General features: G+C 35.1%; 1 protein-coding gene across 1 annotated transcript; it reads right to left on the reverse strand.

Moving 5' to 3' along the window:
• Positions 1-23,103: 23,103 nt before the first annotated feature.
• Positions 23,104-26,129, reverse strand: LOC148959675 (zinc finger MYM-type protein 1-like). Its single transcript, XM_089110342.1, has 2 exons — positions 25,378-26,129; positions 23,104-24,741 (listed from the first exon to the last, which is right to left on the reverse strand). Exons 1-2 carry the CDS (start codon positions 25,717-25,719, stop codon positions 23,104-23,106), a joined length of 1,980 nt encoding a protein of 659 aa, XP_088966468.1. The 5' UTR covers positions 25,720-26,129.
• Between the last annotated feature and the right edge of the window lie 1,665 nt (positions 26,130-27,794).

The raw sequence follows: 27,794 nt of genomic DNA on the forward strand, positions 1-27,794 counted from the left end.
AGCCGAAAAGTAACACCAATCATCATAAACGTGAAAAAAATGATATTTAGGAACGAAAATTATATTTTTTAAAACTATGAGGATTGTTGCCGCTGTCCTTGGGATACATGGTAGGATACTTGCAGTTAAGTGATGTGTTCAGTCAAAAAGTAACATCAATCCTCATAAACGTGAGAAAATGAAATTTAAGGACGAAAATAACATTTTTTTAAAATTATGAGGATTGATGCCGCTTTCCATGGGAAACATGGTAGGGTAAATGCACTAATGTGATGTGTTCAGTCGAAAAGTAACATCAATCCTCATAAACGTAGAAAAAATGAAATTTAGGGACGAAAATGATATTTTTCAAAATTATGAGGATTGGTGTCGCTCTCCTTGGGAAACATGGTAGGGTAAATGCACTAATTAGGTGTGTAACTAAAAATAACATCAGTCCTCATAAACTCGAAAAGAATGATATTTAGGGACGAAATTAATTTTTTTACATTATGAGGATTGATGTCGCTCTCCTATGATACATGGTAGGGTACATGCACTTTTGTGATGTGTTCAATCGAAAAGTAATATCAATCCTCATAAACTTTGAGAAAATGAAATTTAGGGACGAAAATGATATTTTTTAAAATTATGAGGATTGATGCTGCTCTCCTTGGGATACATGGTAGGGTACATCCACTATTGTCGTGTGTTAAGTCGAAAAGTAACATCAATCCTCATAAACGTGAAAAAAAATGAAATTTAGGGACGAAATGATTTTTTTTTCAATTATGAGGATTGATGCCGCTCTCATTAGGATACAACGTAGGATACATGCACTAATGTGAGGTGTTTAGCCGAAAAGTAACACCAATCATCATAAACGTGAAAAAAATGATATTTAGGAACGAAAATTATATTTTTTAAAACTATGAGGATTGTTGCCGCTGTCCTTGGGATACATGGTAGGATACTTGCAGTAAAGTGATGTGTTCAGTCAAAAAGTAACATCAATCCTCATAAACGTGAGAAAATGAAATTTAAGGACGAAAATAACATTTTTTTAAAATTATGAGGATTGATGCCGCTTTCCATGGGAAACATGGTAGGGTAAATGCACTAATGTGATGTGTTCAGTCGAAAAGTAACATCAATCCTCATAAACGTAGAAAAAATGAAATTTAGGGACGAAAATGATATTTTTCAAAATTATGAGGATTGGTGTCGCTCTCCTTGGGAAACATGGTAGGGTAAATGCACTAATTAGGTGTGTTCAGTCGAAAAATAACATCAGTCCTCATAAACTCGAAAAGAATGATATTTAGGGACGAAATTAATTTTTTTACATTATGAGGATTGATGTCGCTCTCCTATGATACATGGTAGGGTACATGCACTTTTGTGATGTGTTCAATCGAAAAGTAATATCAATCCTCATAAACTTTGAGAAAATGAAATTTAGGGACGAAATTAATTTTTTTAAATTATGAGGATTGATGCCCCTCTACTAGGTAGGATACATGGTAGGGTACATGCACTTTTGTGATGTGTTCAGTCGAAAAGCAACATCAATCCTCATAAACATTAACAAAATGGAATTTAGGGACGAAAATGATATTTTTTAAAATTATGAAGATTGATGCTGCTCTCCTTGGGATACATGGTAGGGTACATCCACTATTGTCGTGTGTTAAGTCGAAAAGTAACATCAATCCTCATAAACGTGAAAAAAATGAAATTTAGGGACGAAATGATTTTTTTTTCAATTATGAGGATTGATGCCGCTCTCATTAGGATACAACGTAGGATACATGCACTAATGTGAGGTGTTTAGCCGAAAAGTAACACCAATCATCATAAACGTGAAAAAAATGATATTTAGGAACGAAAATTATATATTTTAAAACTATGAGGATTGTTGCCGCTGTCCTTGGGATACATGGTAGGATACTTGCAGTAAAGTGATGTGTTCAGTCAAAAAGTAACATCAATCCTCATAAACGTGAGAAAATGAAATTGAAGGACGAAAATAACATTTTTTTAAAATTATGAGGATTGATGCCGCTTTCCATGGGAAACATGGTAGGGTAAATGCACTAATGTGATGTGTTCAGTCGAAAAGTAACATCAATCCTCATAAACGTAGAAAAAATGAAATTTAGGGACGAAAATGATATTTTTCAAAATTATGAGGATTGGTGTCGCTCTCCTTGGGAAACATGGTAGGGTAAATGCACTAATTAGGTGTGTTCAGTCGAAAAATAACATCAGTCCTCATAAACTCGAAAAGAATGATATTTAGGGACGAAATTAATTTTTTTACATTATGAGGATTGATGTCGCTCTCCTATGATACATGGTAGGGTACATGCACTTTTGTGATGTGTTCAATCGAAAAGTAATATCAATCCTCATAAACTTTGAGAAAATGAAATTTAGGGACGAAAATGACATTTTTTTACAATTATGAGGATTGATGCCCCTCTACTAGGTAGGATACATGGTAGGGTACATGCACTTTTGTGATGTGTTCAGTCGAAAAGCAACATCAATCCTCATAAACATTAACAAAATGAAATTTAGGGACGAAAATGATATTTTTTAAAATTATCAGGATTGATGCTGCTCTCCTTGGGATACATGGTAGGGTACATGCACTTTTGTGATGTGTTCAGTCGAAAAGCAACATCAATCCTCATAAACATTAACAAAATGAAATTTAGGGACGAAAATGATATTTTTTAAAATTATCAGGATTGATGCTGCTCTCCTTGGGATACATGGTAGGGTACATCCACTATTGTCGTGTGTTAAGTCGAATAGTAACATCAATCCTCATAAACGTGAAAAAAATGAAATTTAGGGACGAAATGATTTTTTTTTCAATTATGAAGATTGATGCCGCTCTCATTAGGATACAACGTAGGATACATGCACTAATGTGAGGTGTTTAGCCGAAAAGTAACACCAATCATCATAAACGTGAAAAAGAATGATATTTAGGAACGAAAATTATATTTTTTAAAACTATGAGGATTGTTGCCGCTGTCCTTGGGATACATGGTAGGATACTTGCAGTAAAGTGATGTGTTCAGTCAAAAAGTAACATCAATCCTCATAAACGTGAGAAAATGAAATTGAAGGACGAAAATAACATTTTTTTAAAATTATGAGGATTGATGCCGCTTTCCATGTGAAACATGGTAGGGTAAATGCACTAATGTGATGTGTTCAGTCGAAAAGCAACATCAATCCTCATAAACTTGAAAAAATGAAATTTAGGGACGAAAATGATATTTTTCAAAATTATGAGGATTGGTGTCGCTCTCCTTGGGAAACATGGTAGGGTAAATGCACTAATTAGGTGTGTTCAGTCGAAAAATAACATCAGTCCTCATAAACTCGAAAAGAATGATATTTAGGGACGAAATTAATTTTTTTACATTATGAGGATTGATGTCGCTCTCCTATGATACATGGTAGGGTACATGCACTTTTGTGATGTGTTCAATCGACAAGTAATATCAATCCTCATAAACTTTGAGAAAATGAAATTCAGGGACGAAAATGACATTTTTTTAAAATTATGAGGATTGATGCCCCTCTACTAGGTAGGATACATGGTAGGGTACATGCACTTTTGTGATGTGTTCAGTCGAAAAGCAACATCAATCCCCATAAACGTGAAAAAATGAAATTTAGGGACGAAAATGATTTTTTTTAAAATTATGAGGATTGATGCTGCTCTCCTTGGGATACATGGTAGGGTACATGCACTATTGTCGTGTGTTAAGTCGAAAAGTAACATCAATCCTCATAAACGTGAAAAAAATGAAATTTAGGGACGAAATGATTTTTTTTTTCAATTATGAGGATTGATGCCGCTCTCATTAGGATACAACGTAGGATACATGCACTAATGTGAGGTGTTTAGCCGAAAAGTAACACCAATCATCATAAACGTGAAAAAAATGATATTTAGGAACGAAAATTATATTTTTTAAAACTATGAGGATTGTTGCCGCTGTCCTTGGGATACATGGTAGGATACTTGCAGTAAAGTGATGTGTTCAGTCAAAAAGTAACATCAATCCTCATAAACGTGAGAAAATGAAATTTAAGGACGAAAATAACATTTTTTTAAAATTATGAGGATTGATGCCGCTTTCCATGGGAAACATGGTAGGGTAAATGCACTAATGTGATGTGTTCAGTCGAAAAGTAACATCAATCCTCATAAACGTAGAAAAAATGAAATTTAGGGACGAAAATGATATTTTTCAAAATTATGAGGATTGGTGTCGCTCTCCTTGGGAAACATGGTAGGGTAAATGCACTAATTAGGTGTGTTCAGTCGAAAAATAACATCAGTCCTCATAAACTCGAAAAGAATGATATTTAGGGACGAAATTAATTTTTTTACATTATGAGGATTGATGTCGCTCTCCTATGATACATGGTAGGGTACATGCACTTTTGTGATGTGTTCAATCGACAAGTAATATCAATCCTCATAAACTTTGAGAAAATGAAATTCAGGGACGAAAATGACATTTTTTTAAAATTATGAGGATTGATGCCCCTCTACTAGGTAGGATACATGGTAGGGTACATGCACTTTTGTGATGTGTTCAGTAGAAAAGAAACATCAATCCCCATAAACATGAAAAAATGAAATTTAGGGACGAAAATGATATTTTTTAAAATTATGAGGATTGATGCTGCTCTCCTTGGGATACATGGTAGGGTACATGCACTAATTAGGTGTGTTCAGTCGAAAAATAACATCAGTCCTCATAAACTGGAAAAGAATGATATTTAGGGACGAAATTAATTTTTTTACATTACGAGGATTGATGTCGCTCTCCTATGATACATGGTAGGGTACATGCACTTTTGTGATGTGTTCAATCGAAAAGTAATATCAATCCTCATAAACTTTGAGAAAATGAAATTTAGGGACGAAATTAATTTTTTTAAATTATGAGGATTGATGCCCCTCTACTAGGTAGGATACATGGTAGGGTACATGCACTTTTGTGATGTGTTCAGTCGAAAAGCAACATCAATCCTCATAAACATTAACAAAATGGAATTTAGGGACGAAAATGATATTTTTTAAAATTATGAGGATTGATGCTGCTCTCCTTGGGATACATGGTAGGGTACATCCACTATTGTCGTGTGTTAAGTCGAAAAGTAACATCAATCCTCATAAACTTGAAAAAATGAAATTTAGGGACGAAAATGATATTTTTCAAAATTATGAGGATTGGTGTCGCTCTCCTTGGGAAACATGGTAGGGTAAATGCACTAATTAGGTGTGTTCAGTCGAAAAATAACATCAGTCCTCATAAACTCGAAAAGAATGATATTTAGGGACGAAATTAATTTTTTTACATTATGAGGATTGATGTCGCTCTCCTATGATACATGGTAGGGTACATGCACTTTTGTGATGTGTTCAATCGACAAGTAATATCAATCCTCATAAACTTTGAGAAAATGAAATTCAGGGACGAAAATGACATTTTTTTAAAATTATGAGGATTGATGCCCCTCTACTAGGTAGGATACATGGTAGGGTACATGCACTTTTGTGATGTGTTCAGTCGAAAAGTAACATCAATCCTCATAAACGTGAAAAAATGAGATTTAGGGACGAAATGATTTTTTTTTTCAATTATGAGGATTGATGCCGCTCTCATTAGGATACAACGTAGGATACATGCACTAATGTGAGGTGTTTAGCTGAAAAGTAACACCAATCATCATAAACGTGAAAAAAATGAGATTTAGGAACGAAAATTATATTTTTTAAAACTATGAGGATTGTTGCCGCTGTCCTTGGGATACATGGTAGGATACTTGCAGTAAAGTGATGTGTTCAGTCAAAAAGTAACATCAATCCTCATAAACGTGAGAAAATGAAATTTAAGGACGAAAATAACATTTTTTTGAAATTATGAGGATTGATGCCGCTTTCCATGGGAAACATGGTAGGGTAAATGCACTAATGTGATGTGTTCAGTCGAAAAGTAACATCAATCCTCATAAACGTAGAAAAAATGAAATTTAGGGACAAAAATGATATTTTTCAAAATTATGAGGATTGGTGTCGCTCTCCTTGGGAAACATGGTAGGGTAAATGCACTAATTAGGTGTGTTCAGTCGAAAAATAACATCAGTCCTCATAAACTCAAAAAGAATGATATTTAGGGACGAAATTAATTTTTTTACATTATGAGGATTGATGTCGCTCTCCTATGATACATGGTAGGGTACATGCACTTTCGTGATGTGTTCAATCGACAAGTAATATCAATCCTCATAAACTTTGAGAAAATGAAATTCAGGGACGAAAATGACATTTTTTTAAAATTATGAGGATTGATGCCCCTCTACTAGGTAGGATACATGGTAGGGTACATGCACTTTTGTGATGTGTTCAGTCGAAAAGCAACATCAATCCCCATAAACGTGAAAAAATGAAATTTAGGGACGAAAATGATATTTTTTAAAATTATGAGGATTGATGCTGCTCTCCTTGGGATACATGGTAGGGTACATGCACTATTGTCGTGTGTTAAGTCGAAAAGTAACATCAATCCTCATAAACGTGAAAAAAATGAAATTTAGGGACGAAATGATTTTTTTTTTCAATTATGAGGATAGATGCCGCTCTCATTAGAATACAACGTAGTATACATGCACTAATGTGAGGTGTTTAGCCGAAAAGTAACACCAATCATCATAAACGTGAAAAAAATGATATTTAGGAACGAAAATTATATTTTTTAAAACTATGAGGATTTTTGCGGCTGTCCTTGGGATACATGGTAGGATACTTGCAGTAAAGTGATGTGTTCAGTCAAAAAGTAACATCAATCCTCATAAACGTGAGAAAATGAAATTTAAGGACGAAAATAACATTTTTTTAAAATTATGAGGATTGATGCCGCTTTCCATGGGAAACATGGTAGGGTAAATGCACTAATGTGATGTGTTCAGTCGAAAAGTAACATCAATCCTCATAAACGTAGAAAAAATGAAATTTAGGGACGAAAATGATATTTTTCAAAATTATGAGGATTGGTGTCGCTCTCCTTGGGAAACATGGTAGGGTAAATGCACTAATTAGGTGTGTTCAGTCGAAAAATAACATCAGTCCTCATAAACTCGAAAAGAATGATATTTAGGGACGAAATTAATTTTTTTACATTATGAGGATTGATGTCGCTCTCCTATGATACATGGTAGGGTACATGCACTTTTGTGATGTGTTCAATCGAAAAGTAATATCAATCCTCATAAACTTTGAGAAAATGAAATTTAGGGACGAAAATGATATTTTTTAAAATTATGAGGATTGATGCCGCTCTCATTAGGATACAACGTAGGATACATGCACTAATGTGAGGTGTTTAGCCGAAAAGTAACACCAATCATCATAAACGTGAAAAAAATGATATTTAGGAACGAAAATTATATTTTTTAAAACTATGAGGATTGTTGCCGCTGTCCTTGGGATACATGGTAGGATACTTGCAGTAAAGTGATGTGTTCAGTCAAAAAGTAACATCAATCCTCAAAAACGTGAGAAAATGAAATTTAAGGACGAAAATAACATTTTTTTAAAATTATGAGGATTGATGCCGCTTTCCATGGGAAACATGGTAGGGTAAATGCACTAATGTGATGTGTTCAGTCGAAAAGTAACATCAATCCTCATAAACGTAGAAAAAATGAAATTTAGGGACGAAAATGATATTTTTCAAAATTATGAGGATTGGTGTCGCTCTCCTTGGGAAACATGGTAGGGTAAATGCACTAATTAGGTGTGTTCAGTCGAAAAATAACATCAGTCCTCATAAACTGGAAAAGAATGATATTTAGGGACGAAATTAATTTTTTTACATTACGAGGATTGATGTCGCTCTCCTATGATACATGGTAGGGTACATGCACTTTTGTGATGTGTTCAATCGAAAAGTAATATCAATCCTCATAAACTTTGAGAAAATGAAATTTAGGGACGAAATTAATTTTTTTAAATTATGAGGATTGATGCCCCTCTACTAGGTAGGATACATGGTAGGGTACATGCACTTTTGTGATGTGTTCAGTCGAAAAGCAACATCAATCCTCATAAACATTAACAAAATGGAATTTAGGGACGAAAATGATATTTTTTAAAATTATGAGGATTGATGCTGCTCTCCTTGGGATACATGGTAGGGTACATCCACTATTGTCGTGTGTTAAGTCGAAAAGTAACATCAATCCTCATAAACGTGAAAAAAATGAAATTAAGGGACGAAATGATTTTTTTTTCAATTATGAGGATTGATGCCGCTCTCATTAGGATACAACGTAGGATACATGCACTAATGTGAGGTGTTTAGCCGAAAAGTAACACCAATCATCATAAACGTGAAAAAAATGATATTTAGGAACGAAAATTATATATTTTAAAACTATGAGGATTGTTGCCGCTGTCCTTGGGATACATGGTAGGATACTTGCAGTAAAGTGATGTGTTCAGTCAAAAAGTAACATCAATCCTCATAAACGTGAGAAAATGAAATTTAAGGACGAAAATAACATTTTTTTAAAATTATGAGGATTGATGCCGCTTTCCATGGAAAACATGGTAGGGTAAATGCACTAATGTGATGTGTTCAGTCGAAAAGTAACATCAATCCTCATAAACGTAGAAAAAATGAAATTTAGGGACGAAAATGATATTTTTCAAAATTATGAGGATTGGTGTCGCTCTCCTTGGGAAACATGGTAGGGTAAATGCACTAATTAGGTGTGTTCAGTCGAAAAATAACATCAGTCCTCATAAACTCAAAAAGAATGATATTTAGGGACGAAATTAATTTTTTTACATTATGAGGATTGATGTCGCTCTCCTATGATACATGGTAGGGTACATGCACTTTTGTGATGTGTTCAATCGAAAAGTAATATCAATCCTCATAAACTTTGAGAAAATGAAATTTAGGGACGAAAATGATATTTTTTAAAATTATGAGGATTGATGCTGCTCTCCTTGGGATACATGGTAGGGTACATGCACTATTGTCGTGTGTTAAGTCGAAAAGTAACATCAATCCTCATAAACGTGAAAAAAAATGAAATTTAGGGACGAAATGATTTTTTTTTCAATTATGAGGATTGATGCCGCTCTCATTAGGATACAACGTAGGATACATGCACTAATGTGAGGTGTTTAGCCGAAAAGTAACACCAATCATCATAAACGTGAAAAAAATGATATTTAGGAACGAAAATTATATTTTTTAAAACTATGAGGATTGTTGCCGCTGTCCTTGGGATACATGGTAGGATACTTGCAGTAAAGTGATGTGTTCAGTCAAAAAGTAACATCAATCCTCAAAAACGTGAGAAAATGAAATTTAAGGACGAAAATAACATTTTTTTAAAATTATGAGGATTGATGCCGCTTTCCATGGGAAACATGGTAGGGTAAATGCACTAATGTGATGTGTTCAGTCGAAAAGTAACATCAATCCTCATAAACGTAGAAAAAATGAAATTTAGGGACGAAAATGATATTTTTCAAAATTATGAGGATTGGTGTCGCTCTCCTTGGGAAACATGGTAGGGTAAATGCACTAATTAGGTGTGTTCAGTCGAAAAATAACATCAGTCCTCATAAACTCGAAAAGAATGATATTTAGGGACGAAATTAATTTTTTTACATTACGAGGATTGATGTCGCTCTCCTATGATACATGGTAGGGTACATGCACTTTTGTGATGTGTTCAATCGAAAAGTAATATCAATCCTCATAAACTTTGAGAAAATGAAATTTAGGGACGAAATTAATTTTTTTAAATTATGAGGATTGATGCCCCTCTACTAGGTAGGATACATGGTAGGGTACATGCACTTTTGTGATGTGTTCAGTCGAAAAGCAACATCAATCCTCATAAACATTAACAAAATGGAATTTAGGGACGAAAATGATATTTTTTAAAATTATGAGGATTGATGCTGCTCTCCTTGGGATACATGGTAGGGTACATCCACTATTGTCGTGTGTTAAGTCGAAAAGTAACATCAATCCTCATAAACGTGAAAAAAATGAAATTTAGGGACGAAATGATTTTTTTTTCAATTATGAGGATTGATGCCGCTCTCATTAGGATACAACGTAGGATACATGCACTAATGTGAGGTGTTTAGCCGAAAAGTAACACCAATCATCATAAACGTGAAAAAAATGATATTTAGGAACGAAAATTATATATTTTAAAACTATGAGGATTGTTGCCGCTGTCCTTGGGATACATGGTAGGATACTTGCAGTAAAGTGATGTGTTCAGTCAAAAAGTAACATCAATCCTCATAAACGTGAGAAAATGAAATTGAAGGACGAAAATAACATTTTTTTAAAATTATGAGGATTGATGCCGCTTTCCATGGGAAACATGGTAGGGTAAATGCACTAATGTGATGTGTTCAGTCGAAAAGTAACATTAATCCTCATAAACATAGAAAAAATGTAATTTAGGGACGAAAATGATATTTTTCAAAATTATGAGGATTGGTGTCGCTCTCCTTGGGGAACATGGTAGGGTAAATGCACTAATTAGGTGTGTTCAGTCGAAAAATAACATCAGTCCTCATAAACTCGAAAAGAATGATATTTAGGGACGAAATTAATTTTTTTACATTATGAGGATTGATGTCGCTCTCCTATGATACATGGTAGGGTACATGCACTTTTGTGATGTGTTCAATCGACAAGTAATATCAATCCTCATAAACTTTGAGAAAATGAAATTCAGGGACGAAAATGACATTTTTTTAAAATTATGAGGATTGATGCTGCTCTCCTTGGGATACATGGTAGGGTACATCCACTATTGTCGTGTGTTAAGTCGAAAAGTAACATCAATCCTCATAAACGTGAAAAAAATGAGATTTAGGAACGAAAATTATATTTTTTAAAACTATGAGGATTGTTGCCGCTGTCCTTGGGATACATGGTAGGATACTTGCAGTAAAGTGATGTGTTCAGTCAAAAAGTAACATCAATCCTCATAAACGTGAGAAAATGAAATTTAAGGACGAAAATAACATTTTTTTGAAATTATGAGGATTGATGCCGCTTTCCATGGGAAACATGGTAGGGTAAATGCACTAATGTGATGTGTTCAGTCGAAAAGGAACATCAATCCTCATAAACTTCAAAAAATGAAATTTAGGGACGAAAATGATATTTTTCAAAATTATGAGGATTGGTGTCGCTCTCCTTGGGAAACATGGTAGGGTAAATGCACTAATTAGGTGTGTTCAGTCGAAAAATAACATCAGTCCTCATAAACTCGAAAAGAATGATATTTAGGGACGAAATTAATTTTTTTACATTATGAGGATTGATGTCGCTCTCCTATGATACATGGTAGGGTACATGCACTTTTGTGATGTGTTCAATCGACAAGTAATATCAATCCTCATAAACTTTGAGAAAATGAAATTCAGGGACGAAAATGACATTTTTATAAAATTATGAGGATTGATGCCCCTCTACTAGGTAGGATACATGGTAGGGTACATGCACTTTTGTGATGTGTTCAGTCGAAAAGCAACATCAATCCTCATAAACATTAACAAAATGAGATTTAGGGACGAAAATGATATTTTTTAAAATTATCAGGATTGATGCTGCTCTCCTTGGGATACATGGTAGGGTACATCCACTATTGTCGTGTGTTAAGTCGAAAAGTAACATCAATCCTCATAAACGTGAAAAAAATGAAATTTAGGGACGAAATGATTTTTTTTTCAATTATGAAGATTGATGCCGCTCTCATTAGGATACAACGTAGGATACATGCACTAATGTGAGGTGTTTAGCCGAAAAGTAACACCAATCATCATAAACGTGAAAAAAAATGATATTTAGGAACGAAAATTATATTTTTTAAAACTATGAGGATTGTTGCCGCTGTCCTTGGGATACATGGTAGGATACTTGCAGTAAAGTGATGTGTTCAGTCAAAAAGTAACATCAATCCTCATAAACGTGAGAAAATGAAATTGAAGGACGAAAATAACATTTTTTTAAAATTATGAGGATTGATGCCGCTTTCCATGGGAAACATGGTAGGGTAAATGCACTAATGTGATGTGTTCAGTCGAAAAGCAACATCAATCCTCATAAACTTGAAAAAATGAAATTTAGGGACGAAAATGATATTTTTCAAAATTATGAGGATTGGTGTCGCTCTCCTTGGGAAACATGGTAGGGTAAATGCACTAATTAGGTGTGTTCAGTCGAAAAATAACATCAGTCCTCATAAACTCGAAAAGAATGATATTTAGGGACGAAATTAATTTTTTTGCATTATGAGGATTGATGTCGCTCTCCTATGATACATGGTAGGGTACATGCACTTTTGTGATGTGTTCAATCGACAAGTAATATCAATCCTCATAAACTTTGAGAAAATGAAATTCAGGGACGAAAATGACATTTTTTTAAAATTATGAGGATTGATGCCCCTCTACTAGGTAGGATACATGGTAGGGTACATGCACTTTTGTGATGTGTTCAGTCGAAAAGCAACATCAATCCCCATAAACGTGAAAAAATGAAATTTAGGGACGAAAATGATTTTTTTTAAAATTATGAGGATTGATGCTGCTCTCCTTGGGATACATGGTAGGGTACATGCACTATTGTCGTGTGTTAAGTCGAAAAGTAACATCAATCCTCATAAACGTGAAAAAAATGAAATTTAGGGACGAAATGATTTTTTTTTTCAATTATGAGGATTGATGCCGCTCTCATTAGGATACAACGTAGGATACATGCACTAATGTGAGGTGTTTAGCCGAAAAGTAACACCAATCATCATAAACGTGAAAAAAATGATATTTAGGAACGAAAATTATATTTTTTAAAACTATGAGGATTGTTGCCGCTGTCCTTGGGATACATGGTAGGATACTTGCAGTAAAGTGATGTGTTCAGTCAAAAAGTAACATCAATCCTCATAAACGTGAGAAAATGAAATTTAAGGACGAAAATAACATTTTTTTAAAATTACGAGGATTGATGCCGCTTTCCATGGGAAACATGGTAGGGTAAATGCACTAATGTGATGTGTTCAGTCGAAAAGCAACATCAATCCTCATAAACTTCAAAAAATGAAATTTAGGGACGAAAATGATATTTTTCAAAATTATGAGGATTGGTGTCGCTCTCCTTGGGAAACATGGTAGGGTAAATGCACTAATTAGGTGTGTTCAGTCGAAAAATAACATCAGTCCTCATAAACTCGAAAAGAATGATATTTAGGGACGAAATTAATTTTTTTACATTATGAGGATTGATGTCGCTCTCCTATGATACATGGTAGGGTACATGCACTTTTGTGATGTGTTCAATCGACAAGTAATATCAATCCTCATAAACTTTGAGAAAATGAAATTCAGGGACGAAAATGACATTTTTATAAAATTATGAGGATTGATGCCCCTCTACTAGGTAGGATACATGGTAGGGTACATGCACTTTTGTGATGTGTTCAGTCGAAAAGCAACATCAATCCCCATAAACGTGAAAAAATGAAATTTAGGGACGAAAATGATATTTTTTAAAATTATGAGGATTGATGCTGCTCTCCTTGGGATACATGGTAGGGTACATGCACTATTGTCGTGTGTTAAGTCGAAAAGTAACATCAATCCTCATAAACGTGAAAAAAATGAAATTTAGGGACGAAATGATTTTTTTTTCAATTATGAGGATTGATGCCGCTCTCATTAGGATACAACGTAGGATACATGCACTAATGTGAGGTGTTTAGCCGAAAAGTAACACCAATCATCATAAACGTGAAAAAATGATATTTAGGAACGAAAATTATATTTTTTAAAACTATGAGGATTGTTGCCGCTGTCCTTGGGATACATGGTAGGATACTTGCAGTAAAGTGATGTGTTCAGTCAAAAAGTAACATCAATCCTCATAAACGTGAGAAAATGAAATTTAAGGACGAAAATAACATTTTTTTAAAATTATGAGGATTGATGCCGCTTTCCATGGGAAACATGGTAGGGTAAATGCACTAATGTGATGTGTTCAGTCGAAAAGCAACATCAATCCTCATAAACTTGAAAAAATGAAATTTAGGGACGAAAATGATATTTTTCAAAATTATGAGGATTGGTGTCGCTCTCCTTGGGAAACATGGTAGGGTAAATGCACTAATTAGGTGTGTTCAGTCGAAAAATAACATCAGTCCTCATAAACTCGAAAAGAATGATATTTAGGGACGAAATTAATTTTTTTACATTATGAGGATTGATGTCGCTCTCCTATGATACATGGTAGGGTACATGCACTTTTGTCATGTGTTCAATCGACAAGTAATATCAAACCTCATAAACTTTGAGAAAATGAAATTCAGGGAGGAAAATGACATTTTTTTAAAATTATGAGGATTGATGCCCCTCTACTAGGTAGGATACATGGTAGGGTACATGCACTTTTGTGATGTGTTCAGTCGAAAAGCAACATCAATCCCCATAAACGTGAAAAAATGAAATTTAGGGACGAAAATGATATTTTTTAAAATTATGAGGATTGATGCTGCTCTCCTTGGGATACATGGTAGGGTACATGCACTATTGTCGTGTGTTAAGTCGAAAAGTAACATCAATCCTCATAAACGTGAAAAAAATGAAATTTAGGGACGAAATGATTTTTTTTTTCAATTATGAGGATTGATGCCGCTCTCATTAGGATACAACGTAGGATACATGCACTAATGTGAGGTGTTTAGCCGAAAAGTAACACCAATCATCATAAACGTGAAAAAAATGATATTTAGGAACGAAAATTATATTTTTTAAAACTATGAGGATTGTTGCCGCTGTCCTTGGGATACATGGTAGGATACTTGCAGTAAAGTGATGTGTTCAGTCAAAAAGTAACATCAATTCTCATAAACGTGAGAAAATGAAATTTAAGGACGAAAATAACATTTTTTTAAAATTATGAGGATTGATGCCGCTTTCCATGGGAAACATGGTAGGGTAAATGCACTAATGTGATGTGTTCAGTCGAAAAGCAACATCAATCCTCATAAACTTGAAAAAATGAAATTTAGGGACGAAAATGATATTTTTCAAAATTATGAGGATTGGTGTCGCTCTCCTTGGGAAACATGGTAGGGTAAATTCACTAATTAGGTGTGTTCAGTCGAAAAATAACATCAGTCCTCATAAACTCGAAAAGAATGATATTTAGGGACGAAATTAATTTTTTTACATTATGAGGATTGATGTCGCTCTCCTATGATACATGGTAGGGTACATGCACTTTTGTGATGTGTTCAATCGACAAGTAATATCAATCCTCATAAACTTTGAGAAAATGAAATTCAGGGACGAAAATGACATTTTTTTAAAATTATGAGGATTGATGCCCCTCTACTAGGTAGGATACATGGTAGGGTACATGCACTTTTGTGATGTGTTCAGTCGAAAAGCAACATCAATCCCCATAAACGTGAAAAAATGAAATTTAGGGACGAAAATGATATTTTTTTAAAATTATGAGGATTGATGCTGCTCTCCTTGGGATACATGGTAGGGTACATGCACTATTGTCGTGTGTTAAGTCGAAAAGTAACATCAATCCTCATAAACGTGAAAAAAATGAAATTTAGGGACGAAATGATTTTTTTTTTCAATTATGAGGATTGATGCCGCTCTCATAAGGATACAACGAAGGATACATGCACTAATGTGAGGTGTTTAGCCGAAAAGTAACATCAATCGTCATAAACGTGAAAAAAAATGATATTTAGGAACGAAAATTATATTTTTTAAAACTATGAGGATTGATGCTGCTCTCCTTGGGATACATGGTAGGGTACATCCACTATTGTCGTGTGTTAAGTCGAAAAGTAACATCAGTCCTCATAAACTCGAAAAGAATGATATTTAGGGACGAAATTAATTTTTTTACATTATGAGGATTGATGTCGCTCTCCTATGATACATGGTAGGATACATGCACTTTTGTGATGTGTTCAATCGAAAAGTAATATGAATCCTCATAAACTTTGAGAAAATGAAATTTAGGGACGAAAATAACATTTTTTTAAAATTATGAGGATTGATGCCGCTTTCCATGAGAAACATGGTAGGGTAAATGCACTTATGTGATGTGTTCAGTTGAAAAGTAACATCTTTCCTTATGAACGTGAAAAAAATGAAATTTAGGGACGAAAATGATATTTTTTCAAATTATGAGGATTGATGCTGCTCTCCTTGGGATACATGGTAGGGTACATGCACTAATTAGGTGTGTTCAGTCGAAAAATAACATCAGTCCTCATAAACTCGAAAAGAATGATATTTAGGGACGAAATTAATTTTTTTACATTTTGAGGATTGATGCCGCTCTCATTAGGATACAACGTAGGATACATGCACTAATGTGAGGTGTTTAGCCGAAAAGTAACACCAATCATCATAAACGTGAAAAAAATGATATTTAGGAACGAAAATTATATTTTTTAAAACTATGAGGATTGTTGCCGCTGTCCTTGGGATACATGGTAGGATACTTGCAGTAAAGTGATGTGTTCAGTCAAAAAGTAACATCAATCCTCATAAACGTGAGAAAATGAAATTTAAGGACGAAAATAACATTTTTTTAAAATTATAAGGATTGATGCCGCTTTCCATGGGACACATGGTAGGGTAAATGCACTAATTAGGTGTGTTCAGTCGAAAAATAACATCAGTCCTCATAAACTCGAAAAGAATGATATTTAGGCACGAAATTAATTTTTTTACATTATGAGGATTGATGTCGCTCTTCTTGGGATACATGGTAGGGTACATGCACTAATGTGATGTGTTCAGTCGAAAAGTAATATCAATCCTCATAAACGTGAAAAGAAATTGAAATTTAGGTACCAAAATGACTGTTTTAAAATTATGAGGATTGATGGCGCTCTACTTGGGATACATGGTAGGGTACATGCACTTTTGTGATGTGTTCAGTCGAAAAGCAACATCAATCCTCATAAACGTGAAAAAATGAAATTTAGGGACGAAAATGATATTTTTTAAAATTATGAGGATTGATGCTGCTCTCTTTGGGATACATGGTAGGGTACATGCACCTATATGATGCGTTCAGTTGAAAAGTAACATAAATCCTCATAAACGTGAAAAAAAAATGAAATTTAGGTACCAAAATGACTTTTTTTAAATTATGAGAATTGATGCTGCTCTCCTTGGGATACATGGTAGGGTACATCCACTATTGTCGTGTGTTAAGTCGAAAAGTAACATCAATCCTCATAAACGTGAAAAAAATGAAATTTAGGGACGAAATGAGTTTTTTTTTCAATTATGAGGGTTGATGCCGCTCTCATTAGGATACAACGTAGGATACATGCACTAATGTGAGGTGTTTAGCCGAAAAGTAACACCAATCATCATAAACATGAAAAAAAAATGATATTTAGGAACGAAAATTATATTTTTTAAAACTATGAGGATTGTTGCCGCTGTCCTTGGGATACATGGTAGGATACTTGCAGTAAAGTGATGTGTTCAGTCAAAAAGTAACATCAATCCTCATAAACGTGAGAAAATGAAAGTGAAGGACGAAAATAACATTTTTTTAAAATTATGAGGATTGATGCCGCTTTCCATGGGAAACATGGTAGGGTAAATGCACTAATGTGATGTGTTCAGTCGAAAAGCAACATCAATCCTCATAAACTTGAAAAAATGAAATTTAGGGACGAAAATGATATTTTTCAAAATTATGAGGATTGGTGTCGCTCTCCTTGGGATACATGGTAGGGTACATGCACTTATGTGATGTGTTCAGTCGAAAAATAACATCAGTCCTCATAAACTCGAAAAGACTGATATTTAGGGACGAAATTAATTTTTTTACATAATGAGGATTGATGTCGCTCTTCTATGATACATGGTAGCGTACATGCACTTTGGTGATGTGTTCAATCGAAAAGTAATATCAATCCTCATAAACTTTGAGAAAATGAAATTTAGGGACGAAAATGACATTTTTTAAAATTATGAGGATTGATGCCCCTCTACTAGAAAGGATACATGGTAGGGTACATGCACTTTTGTGATGTGTTCAGTCGAAAAGCAACATCAATCCTCATAAACGTGAAAAAATGAAATTTAGGGACGAAAATGATATTTTTTAAAATTATGAGGATTGATGCTGCTCTCCTTGGGATACATGGTAGGGTACATGCACCTATGTGATGCGTTCAGTTGAAAAGTAACATAAATCCTCATAAACGTGAAAAAAAATGAAATTTAGGGACGAAAATGACTTTTTTTAATTTTGAGGATTGATGCTGCTCGTCTTGGGATACATGGTAGGGTACATGCACTAATGTGATGTGTTCAGTCAAAAAGTAATATAAATTCTCATAAACATTAACAAAATGAAATTTAGGGACGAAAAAGATATTTTTTAAAATTATGAGGATTGATGCTGCTCTCCTTGGGATACATGGTAGGGTACATCCACTATTGTCGTGTGTTAAGTCCAAAAGTAACATCAATCCTCATAAACGTGAAAAAAATGAAATTTAGGGACGAAATGATTTTTTTTCAATTATGAGGATTGATGCCGCTCTCATTAGGATACAACGTAGGATATATGCACTAATGTGAGGTGTTTAGCCGAAAAGTAACACCAATCATCATAAACGTGAAAAAATGAAATTTAGGGACGAAAATGATATTTTTCAAAATTATGAGGATTGGTGTCGCTCTCCTTGGGAAACATGGTAGGGTAAATGCACTAATTAGGTGTGTTCAGTCGAAAAATAACATCAGTCCTCATAAACTCGAAAAGAATGATATTTAGGGACGAAATTAATTTTTTTACATTATGAGGATTGATGTCGCTCTCCTATGATACATGGTAGCGTACATGCACTTTGGTGATGTGTTCAATCGAAAAGTAATATCAATCCTCATAAACTTTGAGAAAATGAAATTTAGGGACGAAAATGATATTTTTTAAAATTATGAAGATTGATGCTGCTGTCCTTGGGATACATGGTAGGGTACATGCACCTATGTGATGGGTTCAGTTGAAAAGTAACATAAATCCTCATAAACGTGAAAAAAAATGAAATTTAGGTACCAAAATGACTTTTTTTAAATTATGAGAATTGATGCTGCTTTCCTTGGGATACATGGTAGGGTACTTCAACTATTGTCGTATGTTAAGTCGAAAAGTAACATCAATCCTCATAAACGTAAAAAAAATGAAATTTAGGGACGAAATGATTTTTTTTTTCAATTATGAGGATTGATGCCGCTCTCATAAGGATACAACGAAGGAAACATGCACTAATGTGAGGTGTTTAGCCGAAAAGTAACATCAATCGTCATAAACGTGAAAAAAAATGATATTTAGGAGCGAAAATTATATTTTTTGAAACTATGAGGATTGTTGCCGCTGTCCTTGGGATACATGGTAGGATACTTGCAGTAAAGTGATGTGTTCAGTCAAAAAGTAACATCAATCCTCATAAACGTGAGAAAATGAAATTTAAGGACGAAAATAATATTTTTTTAAAATTATGAGGATTGATGCCGCTTTCCATGGGAAACATGGTAGGGTAAATGCACTAATGTGATGTGTTCAGTCGAAAAGTAAGATCAATCCTCATAAACTTGAAAAATTAAATTTAGGGACGAAAATGATATTTTTCAAAATTATGAGGATTGGTGTCGCTCTCCTTGGGAAACATGGTAGGGTAAATGCACTAATTAGGTGTGTTCAGTCGAAAAATAACATCAGTCCTCATAAACTCGAAAAGAATGATATCTAGGAACGAAATTAATTTTTTTACATTATGAGGATTGATGTCGCTCTCCTATGATACATGGTAGGGTACATGCACTTTTGTGATGTGTCCAATCGAAAAGTAACATCAGTCCTCATAAACTCGAAAAGAATGACATTTAGGGACGAAAATGACATTTTTTTAAAATTAAGAGGATTGATGCCCCTCTACTAGGTAGGATACATGGTAGGGTACATGCACTTTTGTGATGTGTTGAGTCGAAAAGTACCATCAATCCTCATAAACGTGAAAAAATGAAATTTAGGGACGAAAATTATATTTATTCAATATTATGAGGATAGATGCCGTTCTACTAGGTAGGATACATGGTAGGGTACATGCACTTTTGTGATGTGTTCAGTCGAAAAGCAACATCAATCCTCATAAACGTGAAAAAATGAAATTAAGGGACGAAAATGATATTTTTTAAAATTATGAAGATTGATGCTGCTGTCCTTGGGATACATGGTAGGATACTTGCAGTAAATGGATGTGTTCAGTCAAAAAGTAACATCAATCCTCATAAACGTGAGAAAATGAAATTTAAGGACGAAAACAATATTTTTTTAAAATTATGAGGATTGATGCCGCTTTCCATGGGATACATGGTAGGGTACTTCCACTATTGTCGTGTGTTAAGTCGAAAAGTAACATCAATCCTCATAAACGTGAAAAAAATGAAATTTAGGGACGAAATGATTTTTTTTTTCAATTATGAGGATTGATGCCGCTCTCATAAGGATACAACGAAGGATACATGCACTAATGTGAGGTGTTTAGCCGAAAAGTAACATCAATCGTCATAAACGTGAAAAAAAATTATATTTAGGAACGAAAATTATATTTTTTAAAACTATGAGGATTGTTGCCGCTGTCCTTGGGATACATGGTAGGATACTTGCAGTAAAGTGATGTGTTCATTTAAAAAGTAACATCAATCCTCATAAACGTGAGAAAATGAAATTTAGGGACGAAAATGACTTTAAAATTATCAGGAATGATGCCGCTTTCCTTGGGATACATGGTAGGGTACATGCACTAATGTGATGTGTTCAGTGAAAAGTAACATCAATCGTCATAAACGTGAAAGAAAATGATATTTAGGAACGAAAATAATATTTTTTAAAACTATGAGGATTGTTGCGCTGTCCTTGGGATACATGGTAGGGTACATGCACTTGTGTGATGTGTTCAGTCGAAAAGTAATATCAATCCTCATAAACATTAAAAGAATGAAATTTAGGGACGAAAATTTCATTTTTTTAAAATAATGATGATTGATGCCGCTCTCCTTGGGATACATGGTAGGGTACATGCACTGATGTGATGTGTTCAGTCGAAAAGTGATATCAATCCTCATAAACGTGAAAAAAATAAAATTTAGGGACAAAAATGATATTTTTTAAAATTATGAGGATTGATGCCCCTCTCCTAAGATACATGGTAGGGTACATGCACTGATGTGATGTGTTCAGTCGAAAACTGATATCAATCGTCATGAACATTAAAAATCTGAAATTCAGGGACAAAAGTGACTTTTTTAAAAATTATGACGATTGATGCGGCTCTATTTGGGATCCATGGTAGGGTACATGCACTAATCTGATGTGTTCAGTTGAAAAGTAACATCAATCCTCATAAACATTAAAACAATGAAATTTAGGGACGAAATTAATTTTTTTAAATTATGAGGATTGATGGCTTTCTACTTGGGATACATGGTAAGGTACATGAACTTTTCTGATGTGTTCAGTCGAAAAGCAACATCAATCATCATAAACGTGAACAAATGAAATTTAGGGAGGAAAATGATATTTTTTTAAATTATGAGGATTGATGCTGCTCTGTTTGGGATACATGGTAGGGTACATCCACTATTGTCGTGTGTTCAGTCGAAAAATACCATCAATCCTCATAAACGTGAAAAAAAGAAATTTAGGGACGAAAAAGACTTTTTTTAAAATTATGAGGATTGATGGCTTTCTACTTGGGATACATGGTAAGGTACATGAACTTTTGTGATGTGTTCAGTCGAAAAGCAACATCAATCCTCATAAACGTGAACAAATGAAATTTAGGGAGGATAATGATATTTTTCAAAATTATGAGGATTGATGCTGCTCTGTTTGGGATACATGGTAGGGTACATCCACTATTGTCGTGTGTTCAGTCGAAAAGTACCATCAATCCTCATAAACGTGAAAAAAGAAATTTAGGGACGAAAAAGACTTTTTTTAAAATTATGAGGATTGATGGCTTTCTACTTGGGATACATGGTAAGGCAGGGGCGGCGGGGAGCAATAATAGATTGCTATTAATCGCGAGCGAAGCGAGTGAACAACGTGGGTCCGGGGGCCACGCCCTTTAAAAGGGCGGAAACGCCCATCCTTTACAAGAGGGATACAGATATAAAGTTATCACTGCTCCTAAATGATGGTCTATTTTCCAAAACTACGCTCGTTTCTGAAAAATCCACAAAAATTTCTATTAAGATACGAAATATTTTGAAAAAAAGAAAACATTTCGTCTAAGCTCAAACATTATTGTTGTTTTTATTTTATTTTTACAACAAACGTGTATCGCAAATTGATCATTTTTTCAAGCACATCTATGAAAAAAATTGCAGTTATTTTCTTGAAAATCGTTCGAGCCGTCGCTGATTGCTCTCTCTGAACCTGCTAACAACATTCTGATAAAATGTTGGTTGTTTTGCCAATGATCGCAATGTACCATGCTCAACTTGTAAGAAAACAAGGTGTTCCTTTCTTTCTTGCAGCATTCTTGATCTCGATTCTGAAATCACTCTTTTCATACGGCTGAACACTCTTTCGCAGTGTACGCTTGTGAGTGGGGTCACTGCTGCAACTTCCAGGAGAACCATTGCCTGCGGAAGAGCATCTGCAAGGTCCGTGCTATGTATTACAGTGAGCAGGTCTTGCATACTCAATGTTTCTCCGTGTGCAATGTCTCCCTCAAGACCCGTACTTTCTCTAATTTCAAATTCGTCAATTTCTTCCACGTCTATCACCTCTTCCATCACCTGGTCACCAGAGCTACTTTCCTCGCGATGGCTTGCTTTATTACTTCTGTGCCTTGCTCTCCTTTGCTTCATGGCTCTGTTCCTTTCGTTCGCACATTTACGAAGAAGCAGCGAGATCTCATGGTTATTGTATAAAACTTCCAAATTGTGTTCCACTGAATTTATGTCATGAACGGCAAATGGGTACAAATCTCCGAATTCGTGTCGACTTTCTCTCTCCCATTCGAAGACATCTGGTATAAGACTGTGCCGATTGTCTCGTAGCACGAATCGATTGCAGTAATGGCCGTGTCTCGAGAAAGCCACCTTGTATCACCAGGCTTTGGAAGATTATATCCAAGGTATCGCGTTCGCTTGGGACTGCTTCGGAAAAACGTTATCAGCTTGTCTAATATTCCAAAGAATTTAGCCACTTCTGGGATTTTCATCGATGACTGCGACGCACAAAGTGACATCCTGTGTGCAACGCAATGGTTGTAGTAGGCAAGTGGAAAGTAATCTCGCATTCTCTTTTGCACACCATTGAGCTCGCCACTCATTGTCGCCGCACCATCATATGATTGTCCAATCAGCTTTCTCTTTCCTGTCTCAGGAGTAACATTGTAGCTCCCTAATATTTTTATCATGATCTTTGTAAGCCCATCAGCAGATTGATCGTCAGATGCATCTGTGAGGCCAAGCAAATGTTCTTCGACATTCCCATCATGAATAAGTCTCACTGAAACAGCCGACTGCTCACCATGGGTGTCGACTTTCTCTCTCCCATTCGAAGACATCTGGTATAAGACTGTGCCGATTGTCTCGTAGCACGAATCGATTGCAGTAATGGCCGTGTCTCGAGAAAGCCACCTTGTATCACCAGGCTTTGGAAGATTATATCCAAGGTATCGCGTTCGCTTGGGACTGCTTCGGAAAAACGTTATCAGCTTGTCTAATATTCCAAAGAATTTAGCCACTTCTGGGATTTTCATCGATGACTGCGACGCACAAAGTGACATCCTGTGTGCAACGCAATGGTTGTAGTAGGCAAGTGGAAAGTAATCTCGCATTCTCTTTTGCACACCATTGAGCTCGCCACTCATTGTCGCCGCACCATCATATGATTGTCCAATCAGCTTTCTCTTTCCTGTCTCAGGAGTAACATTGTAGCTCCCTAATATTTTTATCATGATCTTTGTAAGCCCATCAGCAGATTGATCGTCAGATGCATCTGTGAGGCCAAGCAAATGTTCTTCGACATTCCCATCATGAATAAGTCTCACTGAAACAGCCGACTGCTCCGTGTTGCTCAAGTCACTGGTGTCATCCATCATTACGGATAAACATCTGGAAGCACTTACTCGATTTCGAATTTCATTCTGGACTTCTTGGAAAATGCATTTGATCAATTCGTTTTGTGGGTCGTGGGAGGTGTAACTTATCCGTTCCTTGTCTAGGAAAACTCGCAACTCTTGACTGTAGTTCCCTAACAAGTCCATCAATTCAATGAAATTTCCCCTGTTTGGAGAGAATTTGTCTTCAGAATGCCCCCGGAAAGCGAGTCCTTGGGCAGACAAGTAGACTTCAACATCAATATGGTGCTTCATCATCTTTGAATATCTTGATGCATTTTCATTATGTCTCAGAATTTCTCTCTGTCTTGCTTCATCAAGTGCACTGGCCACATCCACATTCCCTAAAAGCTTGTACGAAGCGTGACATGTCATGTGACTTTTTGATTCTTGGTGCCTGTTAGCAACATTCGACAAATTCCTGCCATCAGATGCAAATCCAGTTGGTTGCACGAAGCAAGCCTTCATCTGAAATAAATTATGTGAATAAATTGATAAAAATTCTTCTATTATCACCCACATTTTTATAAAAGTTACAGTGGAGTTGCAACCTTGTTTTTTATATTTAGCTCGATTTTAGCATCAAACTGCTCTTAATTTCAAATAGTTGTTTGTAGAAATCGAGGAGCGTATCACCTTCGTACACCTTTGGCAAAAATATTAATGTTTTAAAAAATCTCGGACGCCTTTTGGGAAGAGTGATACACCCCTTGGTATCTTGGTAGTAATGGCAACAATTACAGCAAATGTAGTCTTTACCTAAACGCCTAAACGATAGTTAACTATGCCTAAACCTAAACATTAAGTTATAGATGGTCAGTTTCGTAAACTTGAGCATAAGTAATACTAAAATGGCTTCTTGTAGGGACTATGACAGGGACATCTGATCAATCGGTGTCTTGTGAATAAGTGTGTTCATGAAAATGCCACAATTCCTTGCGTTTGTAAAAGGTGGCTACATATGCAGGGCTGTTTAGACTACCGCGGCTCTCCGCCGCTCGTTAAAAGCCCTGCTATTCATCTTCAATTTGTAATAGCAAAGCCGCTATAAACGAGACTTTCCGACGAGAGAAAATAGTAAATAGAAAATAGTAATCTTCTTACCTTCAAATGATCTCCCATGACTAAACATGGCCAGCAGAAATATGTATTCTTCTCTGAATCACCACATATCCAAGAAAAACCTCTATACACAGCTTCACACGAACGACTTTTAACTTTAACATCGGGGCATGGGCGTCCGTCTTTTTTAAGACGAAGGCGCTGTTCATGAGTTAATTTACCTCCTTGCATAGATATGAGGGAAAAGACAGTTGAAACACCCCATCGTACACCACCTGACGCTACTTGATTCATTTTGTATCTGAAAAGGTCTCTACTCTCTTCCCAACGTTTATCGAACTGACGATTTGTATGCGTGATCGCGTGTGAGCTCTTGCTATTCATTCCAAGAATTTAATAGCAAGGCTGTCAGATATGCGTATTTCACAATAGCCCGTTGCGTCACACCATAGCCACACTATGGCGCAACTCCTATTAGTTTCCTCCGTTTGCTATTCAGAAGGGCCAAGTAATAGCATGGCCATCGACGGCCACAGCGTGGATCAGAAAGGTATACACGCGGCATTCTTTGAATAGATTAAGTCGGGCAATCGCAATATCAAAAAGCACAGAGGGGTCAAATAAATCATGGAATGAAGGAACTGGATAAGGAAATCAAGATCCAGAAAAGATTTTACTCGTATAATTTATGTTACATTAATTTGTCTAATACAAAAGCAGAACATTTCTTTGGAAAAAAATTGCTATTAATGAAATAGCATAAATAGCACTGTCCGCCGCCTCTGTGGTAAGGTACATAAACTTTTGTGATGTGTTCAGTCGAAAAGCAACATCAATCCTCATCAACGTGAACAAATGAAATTTAGGGAGGAAAATGATATTTTTTAAAATTATGAGGATTGATGCTGCTCTGTTTGGGATACATGGTAGGGTACATCCACTATTGTCGTGTGTTCAGTCGAAAAGTACCATCAATCCTCATAAACGTGAAAAAAAGAAATTTAGGGACGAAAAAGACTTTTTTTAAAATTATGAGGATTGATGGCTTTCTACTTGGGATACATGGTAAGGTACATGAACTTTTGTGATGTGTTCAGTCGAAAAGCAACATCAATCATCATAAACGTGAACAAATGAAATTTAGGGAGGAAAATGATATTTTTTAAAATTATGAGGATTGATGCTGCTCTGTTTGGGATACATGGTAGGGTACATCCACTCTTGTCGTGTGTTCAGTCGAAAAGTACCATCAATCCTCATAAACGTGAAAAAAAGAAATTTAGGGACGAAAAAGACTTTTTTTAAAATTATGAGGATTGATGGCTTTCTACTTGGGATGCATGGTAAGGTACATGAACTTTTGTGATGTGTTCGTCGAAAAAAAACATCAATCGTCATAAACGTGAAAAAAAATGATATTTAGGAACGAAAATTATATTTTGTAAAACTATGAGGATTAATGCCGTTGTCCTTGGGATACATGGTAGGATACTTGCAGTAAAGTGATGTGTTCAGTCAAAATGCAACATCAATCCTCATAAACGTGAAAAAAAATGAAATTTAGGGAGGAAATGATTTTTTTTTAATTATGAGGATTGATGCTGCTCTCCTTGGGATACATGGTAGGGTACATCCACTATTGTCATGTGTGAAGTCGAAAAGAAACATAAATCCTCATAAACATTAAAAAAATGAAATTCAGAGAAGAAATAAATTTTTTCAAAATTATGAGGATAGATGCCGTTCTACTAGGTAGGATACATGGTAGGGTACATGAACTTTTGTGATGTGTTCAGTCGAAAAAAAACATCAATCCTCATAAACGTGAAAAATAAATGATATTTAGGGACGAAATGATTTTTTTTCAATTATGAGGATTGATACCGCTCTCATTAGGATACAACGTAGGATACATGCACTAATGTGAGGTGTTTAGCCGAAAAGTAACATCGATCGTCATAAACGTGAAAAAAAATGATATTTAGGAACGAAAATTATATTTTTTAAAACTATGAGGATTGTTACCGCTTTCCTTGGGATACATGGTAGGATACATGCAGTAAAGTGATGTGTTCAGTCAAAAAGTAACATCAATCCTCATAAACGTGAGAAAATGAAATTTAGGGACGAAAATCACTTTAAAATTATTAGGAATGATGCCGCTTTCCTTGGGATACATGGTAGGGTACATGTACTAATGTGATGTGTTCAGTGGAAAAGTAACATCAATCGTCATAAACGTGAAAGAAAATGATATTTAGGAACGAAAATATTTTTTTTTAAAACTATGAGGATTGTTGCGCTGTCCTTGGGATACATGGTAGGGTACATGCACTTGTGTGATGTGTTCCGTCGAAAAGTAACATCCATCCTCATAAACGTAAAAAAAAGAAATTTAGGGACGAAAAAGACTTTTTTTGAAATTATGAGGATTGATCGCGCTCTACTTGGGATACATG

This window comes from Rhopilema esculentum, chromosome 9, assembly GCF_057945365.1.
Source record: "Rhopilema esculentum isolate cy_ngs chromosome 9, ASM5794536v1, whole genome shotgun sequence".
Lineage (NCBI taxonomy): Eukaryota > Metazoa > Cnidaria > Scyphozoa > Rhizostomeae > Rhizostomatidae > Rhopilema > Rhopilema esculentum.